The following is an 18279-nucleotide window of genomic DNA, read 5'->3' as shown; positions in this document are numbered from 1 at the left end:
CCACAGAATATATTTTATTATTTTTTTAAAAATTCCTGTCCGCAAGAGTTTTTAGGAAGGCTTCAGAGATGAAGTATGATATCTACAGGGATTTGAAGGGAGAAGGTGGGGAGGACTTTTTGAGTAGCTTCAAGATTGGTGAGGAGTCTTTCTCTGGGTTTAAAGATAGAAAGAAAGGATGCCTTAACACTTTAATTTCTTTTCAGCAGGGAGAAATTGTCCCTACTTTAACTCGAAACAGGTGATCTTTGAAGTGAGGGCTGGGTAAGGTAGCTTTATAGAAGCAGGTAGCAGCTCACCTGTTCTGAACCATGCTCATGGCCATCCAGTCTCCAGGGTACACGTTCTTTCCAATGAGGTCCTTGAACATGATGAAGGTCTCCATCAAGAAGTCCTGAAACAATGAAGCACAGCACACATGTCATTCTGTTTCACAGGAACTCAGAACTTGCTGGCTCTTTAAATTTTTTCTTTATTATATTTTGGAGGGAGGAAAAGGGAAGGGACACAGTCTTTCATTAACTAAATTAAATGGAAGCTTAAAGATTGAATGCTGGAATGACTTTTCCCAAATATCAGTGGAACATGAATATGGGATGTGAAAATGCTCTCAAAATAAAGCACTATTGATTTCATCTTTGGGAATAAAGAAGTAAATGTACCATTGATGTAGTAATTTTATAATCATTTTCCCAAATATGTATTTGAGAAGGAAATAATCTCACTGTATGAAAGCATCTCAGGTCATTGAGCAAATAAACTCTTATTAAAATGAATCTAATTAGCAGTGCTGTAAATACAGCTAATTCATATGTCTCTCTCTCTCTCTCTCACACACACACACACACACACGAGCAGATTGGATGAGACACAATGACAGGAACTCTTCCTCTCCTTTGAAGAGGTTCAAAGTGGACTTCAGCACCCTCCCTAGACTTTGCAGTGAGCCAAACTTTTTCTCCATCTTTGGAGAACACAAATTAAAGACAAATCCGAAGGCTGGGCACGGTGGCTCACACCTGTAATCCCAGCACTTTGGGAGGCCGAGAAGGGTGGATCCTGAGGTCAAGAGATTGAGACCATCCTGGCCAACATGGTGAAACCCTGTCTCTACTAAAAACACAAAAATTAGCTGGGCGTGGTGGTGCACACTGTAATCACAGCTACTCGGGAGGCTGTGGCAGGAGAATCACTTGAACCTGGGGGGCAGAGGTTGCAGTGAGCCAAGATCGCACCACTGCACTGCAGCCTGGTGACAGAGCGAGACTGTGTCTCAAAAATAAAAAATAAACAAAGACAAATCCAGATAGCTAAGACCAGAATCACTGGCACTGAGACCCTTTTGAGCTGGAGGTAGTGAAGTCATACCACCAGTATGCTTTAGGTAAAATTCAAAATCTAGAGGAAATTTGTCCAGAGTTGTTTCCTTAAGTTGGTGGTTTTCAAATTATTTTAACAGCAGAATTCTTTGTTCAAAGAAAGTCTTACCTGGAGCCCAATATATAAAATATATAAAGGTAGAACAGCTCTGGTGGAATTGTGTGTGTGTGTGTGTGTGTGTGCGCGCGCGTGTGTGTTTGTGTGCATGCACGCATGTGTGCACGTTTATGGTAAAGCATAGTGAGGATAGGAGGAACATAATTTGAAAATCACTGCTTTAAGCTAAGTTGCAAAATTCTGAGGAATGGCATTTATTCTTTTCCAGGAATCTTTGTTGCTAGGGAAAACTACCTCAATACTTTAAGTCCTTGTTTCTACATCAGCAGAATGGGGATAGTATCTACTTCAAAGGGTGACTGTGAGGATTAAGTACATACTGCCAATCAGATGCTTAGTACAGAGCCTGGTCTCTTACAATTCTCATTACGTGATGATGATGATGGTATTATTATATTATTCATAATTGATGTCACCTGGGGAAGTGTGGCTATCATCACAGGCACATCTCCTTCGTATGGAAATGAAGAAGGCCCCTGGCTCATAGATGGGAATAATGGCTTCTTAATGAGAAGAGATAGCATGGTATAAGGGTTACAGTCAATGTCCAGACCTTACCTCCACCACATACTAGCTATGGGACCTTGGGCAAGCAGATTGTAGACTTGTGAAATATGACTCCTAATTCCCATGTCATACTTTTGTGAGGGTTATGTAAGAAAATGTGTATGTTCAATCAATAAGAATCCCATTTCTTACCTTCTTCCCCCAGAGACCTTTCCTTCCATAGAGGATCAAAATTAGGAGTCCAGTTTTCTATTTCCATGTCTTAAGCTATAGGGAAATTGGAGGTTGAGGGAAAGGTTCCATTTCTTGCCAATCTTGCTCCAATGGAGAGAACATCTCACTACTGAATGGATGAAGGGGTAGGGCATTAACTTTCTAATGATTCCTTTTTTTTTTTTTTTTTATGAGCCTCTCTCTGAGGTTGATCCAATTTTGATGCCCTGGTCTCTCTAGGGAGAGTTGACAGTGACCTCAAGCAGTGGGACTCCTGAACCTGGTAGCGACAAGACAGTGAGAAAGGTGGCCACACTGAGGGCAAAGGGTGCTCTGCTCCACCCTTGGGGCAGGAATAGCCTGGGCTGGGCTCTATGTTAATGAAGTCATCAGCTTCAGAGATAGAAGCCACAGGCCACCGGCAGATGGTCTTGCAGCAAATGCCTCCTGAGAGGCTAGAAGAAGGGGGCCCAGAGGCCAACTTCCTCTAGGCATTTGTGATTTTAATAAGAGCTATATTTTACTGAGCACTTACTACATGAGAGCTATTGTCTTCTCATGCAACCCCTTCTTAGCCCTACGACATAAATTATATTATTCCCACTTTACAAATAAAAGAGATTCACCTGCCCATGGTCACAGAGCTAGCAAGTGACAAATCCTAGATGCAAACCTAAGACTGTATGACTCTAACACTCATGCTCTTAAACCCTGAAATGTCTGTGATTCATCAATACATATTGGTTAAGTCATATCTAGATTATATGGTAGACATTCAGGTCTCTCTGACAGGGACAGAAGGCATGTTCCAGAGATGAAAGAGTTCTTCCTCGCCCCCAGCATCCTACAGACTCACCACAAGTTCAGAGCTGGTCTGGAAGGTCTCAATGTAGAAGGAGTAGTGCTGGTCACCCATCTGGTTTAAGATGGCTGTCATACATGCCACAAAGTGACTCTGCAAGAAATGAAGAAAAATACCACAAATAGTTGAGAGAGGACCACGGAAAACTTCCCTGTGAGAAAATGTCTCCTTATGGCTCATTCATCAAAAAAGTATTTACCGAGTACTATTATGTGCCTGGGACTGTAATAGGAGTGCCAAACATAAACATAACACCTGATCCATTACCTCTCCTGATGTTCGCACACTGGGGAAAGAGCACTGTACTTGTGTCAGGAAATTCAGCCTATATCAAAATCATGGAGACAGTTTCATTTTATGACAAATAATTTTACATGTGTAAGTCCCAATTGTCTCATCTGTTAAATGGGACAATAATTCATCTGAATCTACCTCTAGAGGAGTATCAAACCAATCAGATGGCTCCTTTAGCACCTTGAAATGCACTAAAGTTCTCTGCAGAGGAATCCGTAGTTGGATCACCAGGAATCAGTCAGTGGCAACCCAGCACCTCCTGGGACCTGCCAGTTGGTAAGGGCTGAGAGGGATGAAGGAAATGAGAAGAGATGGCCCTTGCTCTTTGTGAGTTAATGATCTAGTCAGGAAAGAAAGATTAATTCATGAGAGAAAAAAAGTAAGACCCTCAATTTGCAAAGCCAGCTAAGTACCAGAAAGATGCAAACAAGAGGGCAACCAAAGCAGGGACACAGAGAGGAGACCCTGGGAGCAGAGGAGGAACCACACCCTTTCACGCACCAGAAGACATCAGCATAGCCTTTTCTGCTTCCTCTTTCCCAGATTTTATCAGTCCATATCAGGGTGAGTTTTCAGTGTCTGCAAGCAGCATTCAGGGAGATCTATTCCGGAACCTAGTAAACAAAGCACTAGCCACAAATCCACCAGGGGTGAGAAGTCATTCTTGACTGTCTCTTGCAAGTTTCCACTGGGGCTGCCATCTTGGCCAAATGAAGTTCCACTGTGGTCCGGCCAAGCACGGGCTTGTGGAAGATGGCCTGGCTGGAAATATTATGTTTGAACGAAAAAAATAAAGGCATTTTTTACCATAAACTGCTGCCTTTTTTATAAAAAAAAAAAAAAAAAAAAAAGTTCTTCTTTTGTTAATAAAATAACAAATATGAAATATATACAGGCATATCTTGAAGATATTATGTGTTTGGTTCCAGACCACCACAATAAAGTGAATATCACAATCAAGCCAGTCACATGAATGTTTTGGCTTCTCAGTGTATATAAAAGTTATGTTAACACTGTATTGTAGTCTATTAAGTATGCAATAGCATTATGTTTAAAAAAACATAAATTTTAATTTGAGAACATAAACCTTAATTTAAAAAACTAAATGATCTAAAAAAACTCTAATGATCATCCGAACCTTCAGTAAATAGGAATCATTTTGCTGGGGGAGGGTCTGGGCTTGATGCTGATGGATGCTGACTGATCAGGGTGGTGGTTGCTGAAGACTGGAGTGGCTGTGGCAGTTTCTTAAAAAAAGAACAGTGAAGTTTGCCTTCATGAAGTTTGTTTATGGTGCCCTAAAATAATTGTAATAGTAACATTAAAGGTCACTGTCACAGATCACCATAACAGGTATAATAATAATGAAAAAAATCTGAAATATTGCTTGGATTTCCAAACTGTGATGCAGAGATATGAAGTGAGCACAGGCTGTTGGAAAAATGGTGCCAAGAGACTTGCTCAATGCAGGGCTGCCACAAACCTTCAATTTATAAAAAACAGGTATCTGTGAAGCATAATAAAACGAGGTATGCCTGTATGTATATATACATGTGTATATATTTCCTCCCAGGTTTACAATTTCGTTCCAGTGGTGAGAAACAGGAAGCCTTTTGGAAAACTGTTTTGTAAGCTTACACTCCCAAAAGTAGCTCCCATGATACGGATTTTCATTTGTTTCTAGGTTCTTTCCAATTGAGAAGTTAGGGATAGCCTGCTTTCCTTGTCAGCAGGAAAAGCTATATAATTAGTAGGTCTCAGAACAAAGTAAAAAATGCAAAGCCCTTGTTTAAAATTATTCAGTTTTGAAACAGCCATGGAGCCCTTCTAAGCAAGGTGCCGGTCATGACTGCAAAGGTTACAAGCCCAGGAAGCTGGCTCTCCCTGCCAAGTGACCACCACACCCACACACCATAAATGACTAGAAAACATGCAAATACGGAGGAGATCACAAAGCTGAAACTCTCAGGGACAATGGCTGATGATGCTTTCTTAATGGGAACTTGTAGCCTCTACACTGAGTGGCACCTCCTTGAAGAGCCAGAGTCAAATTTGTTTTCCTGCTCAGGCCCCCAGGGGGTGGTACTGAGTGTGTGAAATTATCCCTTTCAAACTAGACAGAACACCGCCGTCACTAATTTAACCAGCTCCCACTTAAATCAAGAAATAATCATTATTCTCGTTTCTACCTCCAGCCAGGCCAAATGCAAGAAAGGAGAAACCTTAGCATTTGAGGGGTGTAGGAGTGTGTGTATGTGCATGTGTGTGTGCCTGCATAGGTGTGTGTGTGTGTGTCTATACACACACAGGAGCGTGTGTTTCCGCTGCTGCCTCCATCTCTCCTCTCCCTTCCTTAAAGAATTCAGCCTGTGGCCACTAGAGGTCTTTTCTTTTCACATGGTAGCTGCCGAGCAGTTTGTTCGGCTTTTTATTTATTCCTACGTGAGCAGACCCACTACACTTCTTGCATATCAACAGTGAAAATTACAATATAAAGGACTTATTATTCCTTGTTTTGGAGTAATTTTGCTGCTGGTCAAAGCCTGGCTCATTGTGCAAGAAAGGGGGACCATCCTTTGCAGGTAATTCCACTGCTTCAAGGTAAGAGATGTGGGTAGGTTTTATTTTTTATGATCGATGATCCTCTAAGAGAAAATGCGATCGTCTCTTGGACAATAGTTTACTTGTAAAGCTTTGACTTGAATGAACAGTGAGACTGGGAGCTTGTGTGTATGTGCGTGGTGGTATGTAGCGGAAAATACACCACTGTCAGAACTGCAGGCTCCTCAAATGCATAGACATGGAATGCTCGTTATTTCCAATGGCTTGATTTGAATTGGAAAGGGGAAAAAAGCAAAGAAAAACAAACCTTGGCTCTCAAGTTGCCTGGAATTGACTCGAAAAGGATGCATTGTCTTAAGCCTTGTTTAGAGAAACTTCCATTCTTCATTTTAAAAGATAAAAAGGGAGGGGGATTCTAGTCCCCATCTAGAGAGAGTGGCTATTTTATGAAAGAAACCATTATCTTTTTATTAGGAGTTGGTCGGTGTGTTGTAGTTCACTGATCAATCAAAATTACTTTTACCAGCTTGTTAATTTCTTAGTTCTCACTACCACGTAGAAAAACCCGGTTGCATGCCTTTCAGTACGATTTGTAGTGCAATGTGACTGAAGTTTGGACAAGTTACCTGCATTTGGCTGTTAATGAAAAGTGACAGTGTTTTACTTCCAACTAGAAGCATCTTTTCTTTCTGCTATGGTGTCTAGCCCACTTTGGTATCAGATCTGTGGGAAATCACACCGATGTGACTGATTGATAACCTGAAACTGAGTGAGACACTGGCAGCAGCTTCGTATTCAGAAAAGTCTCCTTTCTGTCATTTGGATTTTAATAACCACCTCTTTTGTCACACAGTGACAGAATCATGGAATAACATTTTGCTTCTCTGACGTGTGTCTCTTTTTCAGTAGTTTCCTCAAAAATGGCATTTGTGTCCTGCCCCTCTGTAAAAGTTTGAGACCTTACTTCCATATCCACCATGTCTTAAATTTTTAGAAGAAGACATAGGAATAGGGGGTGAGGGGATGTTGATCAGACTGCATTTGCCCTAGCAACTTAGATAGCCCTAATAGTGTCATTGTTCAAACTTTATAGTGTAGGAGCTCGAACTCCCAGCCCTGTCAGAAACCTGGAAAAGCCTGAATACTACATGGGGGACAGAGGGGTGGAGGGATCCCTTGTAGTCTCCAGGCTAGCAAGAATCCCCCTCTTTTCATCCCTGGCAGAAATTCTGTAATCGACATATTTACTACCTAGGAATGAGGCAGCCACTCATCCATACCCAAGCAGCATGCCAGGATGGGAAATTGCTTCTTAAAACAGAATTCCAGGGAGACTTGCATATTAAATTCCAGAGAGAAATTGTATCTGAGACTCTGGCACAACCCAGGCAGTGTCACCTCGCCCCAATTGGGATGGTTTAAAACATGGCTAATGAATCACAGCATGAAGAGACACAGTTTGAAACTAGGTCAAATGTGTAAAAATAAGTGCAATCATCACAGGCACTTGGCTGATGAGGGGCTACTTAACACCTTAAGTGGCAGGGCTTATTTGCTGTACAGAACCCTCTTCAGTGATCCAAGACAATCAATCCTCTCAATTAATTCAGCCCATCGGGACATAGGGAGGTCTTGCACACTTGGAAGCTCCAAAGGAAAAGAGTGAGGGTCTGTTCACTGTGTGACGGTGAGGGAAAAAAATAGAAACCCAATATTGTGTGACCAGAATTAATTAGCTGGGATACTAGGTGATTGCGATCAGGAGATTAGCTCTTCCCAAATCATTCCATTCTTTTGCATTAAAAAAGACATCATCATCATCATCGTCGTCATTATACTGATAATGCCAATAATTTTAGTGTACAACATTCAACTTAAACATATCTATTTAACAACCTCTAATGCAAACACACCTACACATACACACACACAGCCAGGACCCCTGCAGTGCCAACGGAACTGAGGGAAAGGCTACCAGTTTGCCCTGTCTTGGGAAACAAACAAAATAGGGGCGAGGGACATGGGTGCTGCCCATGCATCCCCCACTCACCTAAGATTAGTAGGAGTGATGAGATCGCAGAGGGAGAGAAACAGCCAACTTCGGAAGCTTGCTACCTAAATGCCAACATTACTATGTGATACCAGCTGGTGACACGTTGCTATAGTAACTTCAAATAATGCGCACGACCAAAATAAAATAAAATATAGAAAGCACCAACGAGAGGAGATGAAGGAAAGTTTGCATGCCGACGGAGGCTCAGAGAGAGATGAAAAGTTCTTTCTAGGAGCTGTCCTTTGGAGACTAGGAGTGGCCGAATGCACTCACAGGTTGCTTCTGTATTCACCCCCATGTCTGCCATCTGGTTATGTAACAGATTTTATTCTTGGATGAAATTGGTGCTGTCTGTGTGGTGGGTCCAGGACTGGAAGTGGGAGGCTTTGGTGTCAGGAAAAACAGGGATTCTAAAACCCATTCATTTTAGAGCTTTATCAGGCAGTTCAGAATTGTAATTGGGAGCACTCTCTGAGAAAACTAAGGTGTGTGGTCTGTCCTTGCATTCTGGGCTCTGTGCTAGGTGCGAGGGGTGGAGCAATGAGCAGGACAGATAAGGCAGTACTCTAAAGGGCTTACATCTGGTTCTGCCAGGATACAAGCATGAGAGTGGGGACTTAGGAGCCAGATAAGCCTGAGTTCAAATCTCAGCTCTATCTCTTACTAGTTTTGTGACCTCAAGCAGGGTCTTATGCCTCAGTTGCCTCATCTATAAAAGGAGATAAAAATATTCCTTACTTCACATGGTTTTGGTGAGGATTCAATTAATTTGTGTAAAGGACTTAGAGTACGGAAAGCCCTCGATAATAGCAGCTATTATTAGTATTGTCTTGTTGCTGACTCAAGTCCAGAGAAGCTATGCAGATTAGCTCATTGAAATTCCTGACCTGGACAGAGGAAATGATGACTCCGCCTACCCATGACTAGCCATGGACACATCAAGCACTCCCAATCACAGCTTGGGATGAACAGCTAAGAAAGAGCCTCTGCCGCTGAACATGCTTTTGGTTAACAACATGCCGCTGTTCAGTAAGTCCAGTGTGTACCTCTTGGAACAAAGCATGCCGGGAGAGTTCTTTTATTCAGGAACAGTTGTTGGCAGGTAGGAAAAGTGACAACAGTGTCCAAATTGTTCAGAAGCATGAAAAATAACTGTCTTCATCGAAAACTTAGTTTCCCAGTTGTTCGGCTTTAAGAAGGTGTCTGTCTGTCTTTGCGTGCAGTGACACTCTTTGGTTACTCAGGGCATCCTGCTGTGCAATAGAATAAACGAAATCACCTTCTTTCCTAAGAAGCTTCTTGATCCACAAGGTTCGTGTGGACTGCTACATGACAAAGGCATAACATCACAGGAAAACAGAAAGATGCCACTTGGATGTTGCATACGCTGGGTGTGCCCTGACATGTTCCATCTGTACAACATGGCAACTCCAGCAGAGTCAGCCAAGTGCACCCCTGCCTGACGCTGTGGGCATTAATGACAGATCAGCTCTCAAGCACAGACGAGGGGCCAGAAGCACAGGCCGCTTTGAATCAAGGCTCGAGGAGGAGCCTGAATTCATTACACTCTTCATTTGAAACTAACACCTTCTGATCCTGGTTGGAGCCTGTGCTTGTGGCTCTGTGGTGTGAAATCACTTTAAATCTTCTTCCTTTCTTTCTTTTTGAGATCACTTGAAAACTTCTAAAGTATATGATGAGATGTTTAATCACAAGGGGAAGTGGAAGGAAAAAAATTCCATTCATTCATTCCTTTTGCCCAGAGCCCTACATTCATCATCTCAATAGCGACCACCAAGTGCTAGGTGCCAGGGGCACAGCAATTACTGAATCTTCTCAATAATCTCATGAGGTCAGCTTTATGCCCATTTTATAGAGGAGGAAAGTTAGATGCCTGGAGGTCAGGTAGCTTGCTTATGCAGACTTTTAGTATATGGTGACATAGGGCCTAAAACTTAGGCCTTTCCGATTGTAAGCCCTGTGTTCTCTTAAAAGCTTGCCATGCCTTCCATGTCAGCAATCTCATGGGCAGAGATTTGTGTCCATTTATTCATTGTTCTTTGTCAGAAGCTAGAGTTGAATTTGCATATTGCATGGGTTCAATAAATATTTGTTAGATGGGAGATTGAATTTATTATAGAATTTCCCATCTCTAAAATAATGTTACAGGGACCACCTCCTCCATAAACTCTGAAAAGTTAGGGTCCTGTGTTGACTACCTTTGCCTTAGGAGAGGCCAGAAATGAAAGAAGTTTTGTTCTACCTCTGAACACACCCTATCTTAAATTGTATTCTAGTGAGCCAGAGTGAGATAATTCTTTCACACATTCCTTAATTCAACAAATATTTCTTCAGCACCTACTATGTGCCAGGCATGGTTCTAGATACTGGGGATACAGCTGAGAAGGCTACCAAAGGTTTTGTTCTTAAGAAGCTCACATCCCAGTTGGGAAGAGCTAGGAACAGAGGGAACACACTTTAAACAAGGAAATATATATATGTAAGATCATTTTAGATAGTGATATGTGCTACTAATGAAATATTACAAAGCAATAGCATGGAGATGGAATATTTGCCCTATTTTCAATAGAATGGATTGTAGTGGCCTCTTTAAGAGTTGACATTTGAGTAGAAACCTGAATGATGAAAACAGGTCATGCAAAAATCTGGCAAAACAGTAGATGCAAAGGCCCTGAAGTGGGATGTGCTTGGAGTGTCGGAGGAGCTGAAAGAAGTTCAGTGTGGTGGAAAGGTATGACTGAGGGAAGGCTCCGTAAATGATGAGGTCAGAGAGACAGGCAGCAGTCTAATCCCATGGGCCCTTGGAGGTCAGTGCAAGAATTGGGGTTTTCTTGTAAGTACAAAGAGAAGCCATTGATTTGGACTTTGAGAAGCTTGCTCTGGCTGTTGTGTGTTGGAAAGCTCTCCTCTTTAGAGAAGCGGTTTCCATGTCTTTCCACACCAGCCCATCTCCAAGGCACTAGACTGGAGTTGTTCCCAGGGTCAGGAGTTTGTGAAAGGCACAAATTATGTTGTAAATGTTGACTCTTCCTCATTCCTGATGGTTGTCACTCTTCAGCAAGCATTTCTTGCTAAATGATTATTTTCTAGCTGAATCTGGCCCTCCTTCGGCAGGTGTGGGCATGGACTTTAGTTTTACATTGATTCCATTTGTCTTCAAGTCCAGTGGGTTCATCTCCCTGTCATGCAGAGTTGAATGAAGAGAAGCCTAATTCTGGAGGCTCCCAGTCTCTGGTTAAAGCCATTCAAGTCTGGGGGCCTACCTGAGAAGCCTGCTTGCCAGGAGAGGGGTTATCATTCAGGATACTCCAGTTTTTAATGGAACAGAACATAATTATCCTATTTCTAACTCTCTCCATGGAAATGTGTGTGTGTGTGTTGGGGGAGGGGGTCAGAAATATGACGCAAAAAGAACAGGTTCAGAAACAAGGATTTATTCCCCATGTTACAACAATGATGGGGCTTCTGTGCCTAACACTGAACATCTCAGGAAAGGCTGTGCAGGAAAATATGGTACATTCCTCAGTTCACACCTCCCTGAGAAAAATCAAAACCAGGAGCATTGCTAGGGTGTAGACCTCTGGATAAGGATCCTAAGCAACTCCCACTCTTTCCTGCAAACATGTACATCCAGGGTAAAATGACACGAAGGTCAACCTTCTATGGGAAAAGGTGTCCCTAAAGGATGTGAAGTCTTGGACAGGAGGTATTGTGGGCTAAACAACAGTAATAATAATCACCATTTCAAGGGCTAAATATGTGTTAGATACTGTGTTAAGCCTCTGTTTCCCATCTGAAAGGACTTTTTATAGGGTCATAACAAGGGAAGAAAAAAATCAGAAGAGTAGTATTAGTCAGATGTTTACATGTTAGACGCTGTTAAAAAGTACACGGATGATCATAATAGCCGACAGTTACAGAGTACTTACTATGCGTCAAGCACTCACTGTGTATGCTTTATCTTAAGTAATCCTCCAAACTTTCAGTAGATGTTGGTAATACCATTTGTACTTTATAGATGAGGAAACCAAGGAACAGAGAGGAGATATAGCTCGACTTCAGAATGCTTTCATTTAATTTAGAAAGAAAGGAGACTATCATTTTTCCAAACATATTATCTTATTATCATTAAAATTAAGCTATACCTCAAAAGACAATGAAGAAAAGTGTGCGATCGTTCACCTCACCACCTCTCCCCCTGCTGAATTAACCTTGAATATTAGGAAACATCATTGACATCTCTTGTGCCTATTTAGAAGTGGAGGAATGGATGCTGGATGGATGGACAGATGGATAAATGAACAGATGAATGAATGAATGAATGGATGGATGTATGCACATACGGATAAAGCTAGCTAGATGATATACACAGATAGACCAATTGGTAAAGTTACACAGTTACATAGACAGAACCAGCCTTCTTAATGACTCTTCTGAATGGCAGAGGACGCCCCTTCTGTTTTCTGCAGTACTTGGGATTTGAAGGCTAAGAAGGGTTCTGTATGAGGTACCAATACCACATACTAGGAAATATATCTAGTTTCTCATAGATGTAGCTTTTCTGGCAGGCACTGGACACATCCTAAGTCCTGGGATCAATGCCAGCTCTTCTTGACATGCTCTGGAACTCTGGACAAATTGTTTTACCTCTTAGACCCTGTTCTCTCGTTGTCAATGGGGATAACCATTCTGGCTCTTTAGGACTGTAGTGAGGATGAAGGTAGAAGACACATGCAGATGGTCCCTTAAAGAGCCTAGCACACATAGGTGTTCAAAAGACTTCTTGCAATGCTCAGTCTCAGTTCCATTCCTGGTTCACCAGGAACAGTCTGTGATCAACCGGAGATGTGTAGAGTTCGCTTCTGGTTCACTCGTGAAGGATGATTTAAACCCCCCTGCAGAAATGGGGGCAGCTGCATTGCGGGTGAAGATTTATGGTTTCTTCCCTTTTTCTCCCTTCACAAAGCCTCTATTGTTTAAGGGAGTAGAGGGGGCTGGCAGATAAATATGTTCACAGAACATCAGGTGACCAAGCCAGATAGCTTCCAGGAGGGAAGAGTACTTTGTGGATAAAAGGATTTCTTCAGTTTACCTCATTTTCCTTCTTGAGGAGTGAAGAGGAATGAAGGTCTCTCACATCATGTTTTAAACTTCAAGCCAAACGTATTATCCAGGCCTCTTTTAGCACTTCCTCCCTCTTCTAGTTGTTTCTGCTGTAAGAGATCTGCTAGTACAGCACACTCAGGTACTAGGATCTGCTAACAGCTTATTGGGGAGCGGGGTGGTTGCATGGAGGTGGCCCCTTTGCAAACTGCATTGCTCAATTCCGCAGTGCTTAACTGCAGCAAGGACACACTGAAGGTGTCATTCTTAGTCCACAGTGGGAAACATTTTTCCCGCTTCCTAGTCAATTCCTCAGTCCTCATTTCCAATTAATCAATCAGTTATCAAATACATATTTAACACTTATTGCGTGTAAGGAGCTATGTCATGTATGATCATGGTCCACACCCTGAAGGTCTCAGACTAACAGGGGAGATTTTATCCACCTATCATCTATCTATCTATCTATCTATCTATCTATCTATCTATCTATCTATCTATCATCTATCTCACAGTGGCTCTCAACTGGGGCAATTTTGGCCCTCAAAGGACATTTAATAATGCCTTGAAATATTTTTCATTGTCAAAAATGATGGAGAGGGTTGCTACTGACATCTATTGGGTAAAAGCTAAGGATGCTGCTAAAATATCCTACAATGCATAGGATAGCCCCCACAAAGAAAATGATCCAGCCCCAAATGTCACTAGCACTCATGTTGAGAAGCTCTGATCCATAAAGAGGAAGATACATTATGATACTAAATTATAAGTACAAAATGCATGCTATAGGTAAGGTTTGCACTAGGCTTTTAATAAGCAGGAACAATCTATGAAGGTAGAAATACTGAAAATTTCACAGAGCCTGTAGGATTTGAGAAACTACAAGATTGATAGAGATTGAGCTAAGAATGGGAAAGGACATCTTAGATCAATAATAGAAAATACATTTTATTTTATAATTTGATTAATTTAATTGATTGGTAGTGACTGTCTGGGGAGCTGTGTTGGAAATAATTCTAAGGCCAAGACCTAGCTCAGCAGGAAACAGTGTGGTGATCGATTAGTGATGTCTGCCATGGGCAAGGGCAGGAAAGTGGTAGTATATATATTGAGAAATTGCTGCCTCATATTTATATGTTGGAACAGGATGAGGAAAGTGGCAGAGGTGGAAATGAGCAAGGTGCCTGGGTACAGCAGAAGTTCATGGGTGACTATGAGAGATATTTGGAGGGGAAGACTATGGAAGGGCCTTGAATGCCTGGCTAAGGGCTTTGATCCTCAATCTGTAGGTAATAGGATACCATGCAGGCACCTGCCTACTGTGTTGCCTTCAGGGCAGCTCTGCTGATGAGTTCTTGAGAACTAAAGAAAGCTACCCAAAGTCCTTGCTCTTCATTTCTATAAAGGGAGTACTATTTCATCTGTTAACAGCAAAAACTGGCAGAATCATCACACTCTGACTTTTATGAAGCTGATCCCCATGATGAGAAAAATCCTATGAAGCTGAACTCAGAGATAACTGTTTGAAAAGCTGACTCCAAGGGTTCACATTAACGAGCTCCTGTAAAGCCCCTTTGGATAGAGCATTCTTCTGATGTATTTCGTGGGAAAAAAAAAAAAAAAAAAAAAAAAAAGGCTCTAGGAGGAAAGGGGCAGAAGAAAGTGGAAGTCCATTCCCAGGGCTCACGTGCCAGCTGTGGCTGACCCCTGGCTAGGGCACTGCATAGCCAACCCAGCTTGTGCTTCCTGTCAGGTCCCAGCTCCCGGCAGGCTGGCTCCTTCTCTGGCAGCTTCCTCCCTGCTCTGGGAATGATACTTCATTGATTCATTGGTTTGCAATTTTCCAGATGACATCATACTCAATTTTTTTTTTTTTTTTTTTTTGCCTTTCTCTCCCTCTGTTCACCTCTCGCCTCTTAAATTCCCATTTGTCCCACTTCCCTGTCCTTTGGAATGGTAGCAACACCTCCCGATTACCATCCTCTGCAGTCCGCATTAGCTGCCTGCTGACTCCCTCTCCCCGTCATCATTAATAAAGGTGACACTGCAGCTTGGCATGAATGCAGGTCCTCCCCCACCTGCCCCACCCTCCCCTCTCTTGCAGAGGATGGCTCCCTGACTGCAAAACCCCTGCCTCTGAAGGTTTCTTCCTGCACCCAGCTCCCATACCTATAGTCTTATCCACACTTAATTAAAGAAAAATCAAGTGACACAATGAAAAATGCCATTCAGAGAGCTGGCCTGGTGGAGCCCAGATATCAGATCAACTTATTAAAGCCCCATATCTACTAATTCCATCTAGAAAAGAAAAAAGATGTCACAGTTGTCTGGACTGAATTTTTCTTTAAAATCTCCCTTGACTCTTTCACCCTGGCAGGGCCAGAGAAATCCCAGCAAAAGTCTAATCAAAGTTGAAGCTTAAAGAGTTGATGGGGAGGATGCTTCTTGGGAACTATCCTGCAAGCCAGCCTCCCTGCAGCACACATGGGGAAACCATGGACCAGAGAAGTTAGGTGGTTTCTCCATAGTCACATTACAACCCAGTCACAGGAAGACAATGTTGAGTTAATTCTATTACCCTCCACAATCTTCAAACAGCAGTCCCCTGACCTTCCAAGATACGCACAAGTGATTATTCTTTCCCAGCTTTATTTCAGTCAGGGGGCTGCCCAGATGCCCAGGATAAACAAACCTTAAGGCTGATATTTGAGAAATATATTCTTATTTTTCTGACCAAATAGGTTTCCAGGTTTGGGACAGAACAAGCCCTTGAGCAATTATTTCATCTTTCAAAAAAAAAAAAATGGAATGCATGTCCCTATTACCACTATTCATTGCCGCTTTGATCCATTACATTCTGTGCTCAGCATCCGAATCTGGTTAAGAACATCAAATTAAAAACTAAATGATTGATCACTGAAATCACTCTGCATAATGAAAGTCATCTGAACATGCCTTTAACTGGCCTCAGGGCAGGAACAAGGTGGGACATGGGAAGCTTTACTTACATCACTGTAGCCAGAGATCCTCAAAAGGGCAGCCTGCAGGCCTCACACAGCCCACAGAAATGCTTGGTTTGGCCGGCATCATGTTTTTAAAACATTTGAGTTTGTTGTCAACGTTTAAAAACCAGAAGAACTTGCATTAAATTTTGGATATTCAGTTTCTCTTGGACGTTTGGAAGATCCAGCAATCCCAGTCTACATTTTCAAGGAGCTGCCCCCTGAAGAGAGCAGGCCCTTTCTAGGCAGGCAAGGCCTGCCCTCATTCTAGGGTGATCAACTCGTCTTGGTCTGCTGGGAGACTTTTCCTGGGAAACCCCTCAGTCCTAGGTAACCAGGACAGGTGGTCACCCCACCTAGTTCTCTCACTGTTGTTTTCTGCCTGGACCCTGTGGACACTGCATGTGTGACCTCTTCCCTACAGCCTCTGCCATTTCCCTCTGGGGAATGCCTCCACAGAATGGCACACAAAGCTGTCCACTCTGTGAATTCTCCCCACTCTCCTACACACCAGCTACTCTCAATTTCTCTTCACTACTTGGCATTTGCAAAAGCCATGGATGCTCTCTCTGACACAAATGAAGTCCAATTCATTTTTTCCTTTTTTATTTGTTTTTTGAGATGGAGCCTCACTCTGTCACCCAGGCTGGAGCGCAGTGGCATGATCTCAACTTGCTGCAAACTCCACCTCCTGAGTTCAAGCGAATCTCCTGCCTCAGCCTCCCAGGTAGCTGGGATTACAAGCGCCTGACACCAGGCCCAGCTAATTTTTGTATTTTTAGTGGAGACAGTGTTTCACCATGTTGGCCAAGCTGTTCTTGAGCTCCTGACCTCAGGTGATCTACCTGCTTCAGACTCCCAAAGTGCTGGGATTACAGGCTTGAGCCACCACCCCTGGCCATTTTTTCTTTTTTGAAACAGAGTCTCACTCTGATACCTAGGGTAAGTGCAGTGGCAAGATCATGGCTCACTGTAGGCTTGACTTGCTGGGCTCAAGCAATCCTCTCACCTTAGCCTCCAGAGAAGCTGGGACCACAGGCACATGCCACCACAACAGGCTATTTTTAAATTTTTTTTTGTAGAGACATGGTCTCGTCATGTTATTCGGGGTAGTCTCAAACTCCTGGACTCAAGTGATTCTCCTGCCTTGGCCTCCTAAAGTGCATAATTCATTTTTAAAGACCCACACAAGTGCCATTTATTCCCCCGGGAAGCCTTCTCTATTCTACCTGGTACAGGTAGAACAGGGCAGTCCATCTCTGTGTTCTAATCACACTCAATTCGCCCTCTTTTATTTTGCTCATCACCATTAACACAGTATCAAGTGAGTTGACCTGGGGAGTGCCCTTCCTAATAACTGGAGAGAGTCAAAATTGTGATAACATTGAAAAATGTGAAGATTTTGAAGCTTAAGTTGAAGTCTCAGTCTCTCTGCAGTTGTGAGCTTTGCACATCATTCATCAAAATGAAAAACGAAAACCATCCCACAAGTATCTGCACCAACTCCATGGCAATATTTACCACACCGAAGTCGAAGAGCACTTGGGCCCACTGAACATTGACCCCCACACGTTTCTTTCACCTGTAATGTGGTATCTTAACCATATGCTCATATGTCTGCCCCCACCGGCCCTGGACATACTCAAGGGCAGGAACCTTCTTCCCAGTCCTGATCCTCAATGCCTGACACATAGAAAGCACTCAGTAAAAATATCCCAAGGAGGGGAGTGGCTGGACTCCCATCAAAGAGGTTAAGAGGACTGCCTCATTTGCTGTGATTTTAAAGGACAAAGGTCTTCTCGGCTGTCCTGTGCCCACAGGGCCACTGAAGCTTAGCTGAGTGCCCTGAGCCATGTTAAAAGCTGAAACAACCAGTCTATGATTGGGGTCAAGCTGTCATTCTTTTGGCCATTTCTCATGAGATTACAAAGTGTTGTCAGCTTTGGGGTCTTTTCTGATAGGAGAGAATCCCTGAAGCTTCAGACTTATACATCCAGCATCCAACTTCCTCCTGGACATTTCTACCTCATGGGCAGCTCATATTAATGTGTCAACATGATTCTGCCCCTCTCAGACCTTTCTTCCTCCTCCCCCTGTGTTCCTTTTCAGAACCAGCCACTTTGACCAGGACAGTAATCCCCCCATAGTCCTTTGTTCCACCCTTT

The 18279-nt window shown here is 42.8% G+C and overlaps 2 protein-coding genes across 3 annotated transcripts in view; one reads left to right on the top strand and one right to left on the bottom strand.

Moving 5' to 3' along the window:
* The window catches only part of DOCK2 (dedicator of cytokinesis 2), a 443859-nt gene that overhangs the window by 96911 nt on the left and 328669 nt on the right, over nucleotides 1-18279 (bottom strand). The window contains exons 28-29 of the mRNA XM_017849424.1: nucleotides 3074-3172; nucleotides 300-394 (exon numbers count right to left, since the gene is read on the bottom strand). Of these exons, the coding sequence (XP_017704913.1) occupies nucleotides 300-394; nucleotides 3074-3172 (194 nt within the window). The remainder of the gene's footprint in view (nucleotides 1-299; nucleotides 395-3073; nucleotides 3173-18279) is intronic.
* INSYN2B (inhibitory synaptic factor family member 2B) overlaps nucleotides 5508-18279 on the top strand; it is a 118422-nt gene continuing 105650 nt past the window's right edge. The window contains exon 1 of one of the 2 annotated variants that reach the window (XM_017849425.1): nucleotides 5508-5974. The gene's annotated coding sequence lies outside the window, so the exon portion shown is untranslated. The remainder of the gene's footprint in view (nucleotides 5975-18279) is intronic. The other variant, XM_017849426.1, reaches the window with a different exon arrangement.

This window comes from Rhinopithecus bieti, unplaced genomic scaffold (genome assembly GCF_001698545.2).
Source record: "Rhinopithecus bieti isolate Rb0 unplaced genomic scaffold, ASM169854v2 scaffold_30732, whole genome shotgun sequence".
Classification (NCBI taxonomy): domain Eukaryota; kingdom Metazoa; phylum Chordata; class Mammalia; order Primates; family Cercopithecidae; genus Rhinopithecus; species Rhinopithecus bieti.
The sequence above is the reverse complement of the archived record's forward strand: the minus strand, read 5'-3'. Positions and strand labels throughout refer to the sequence as shown.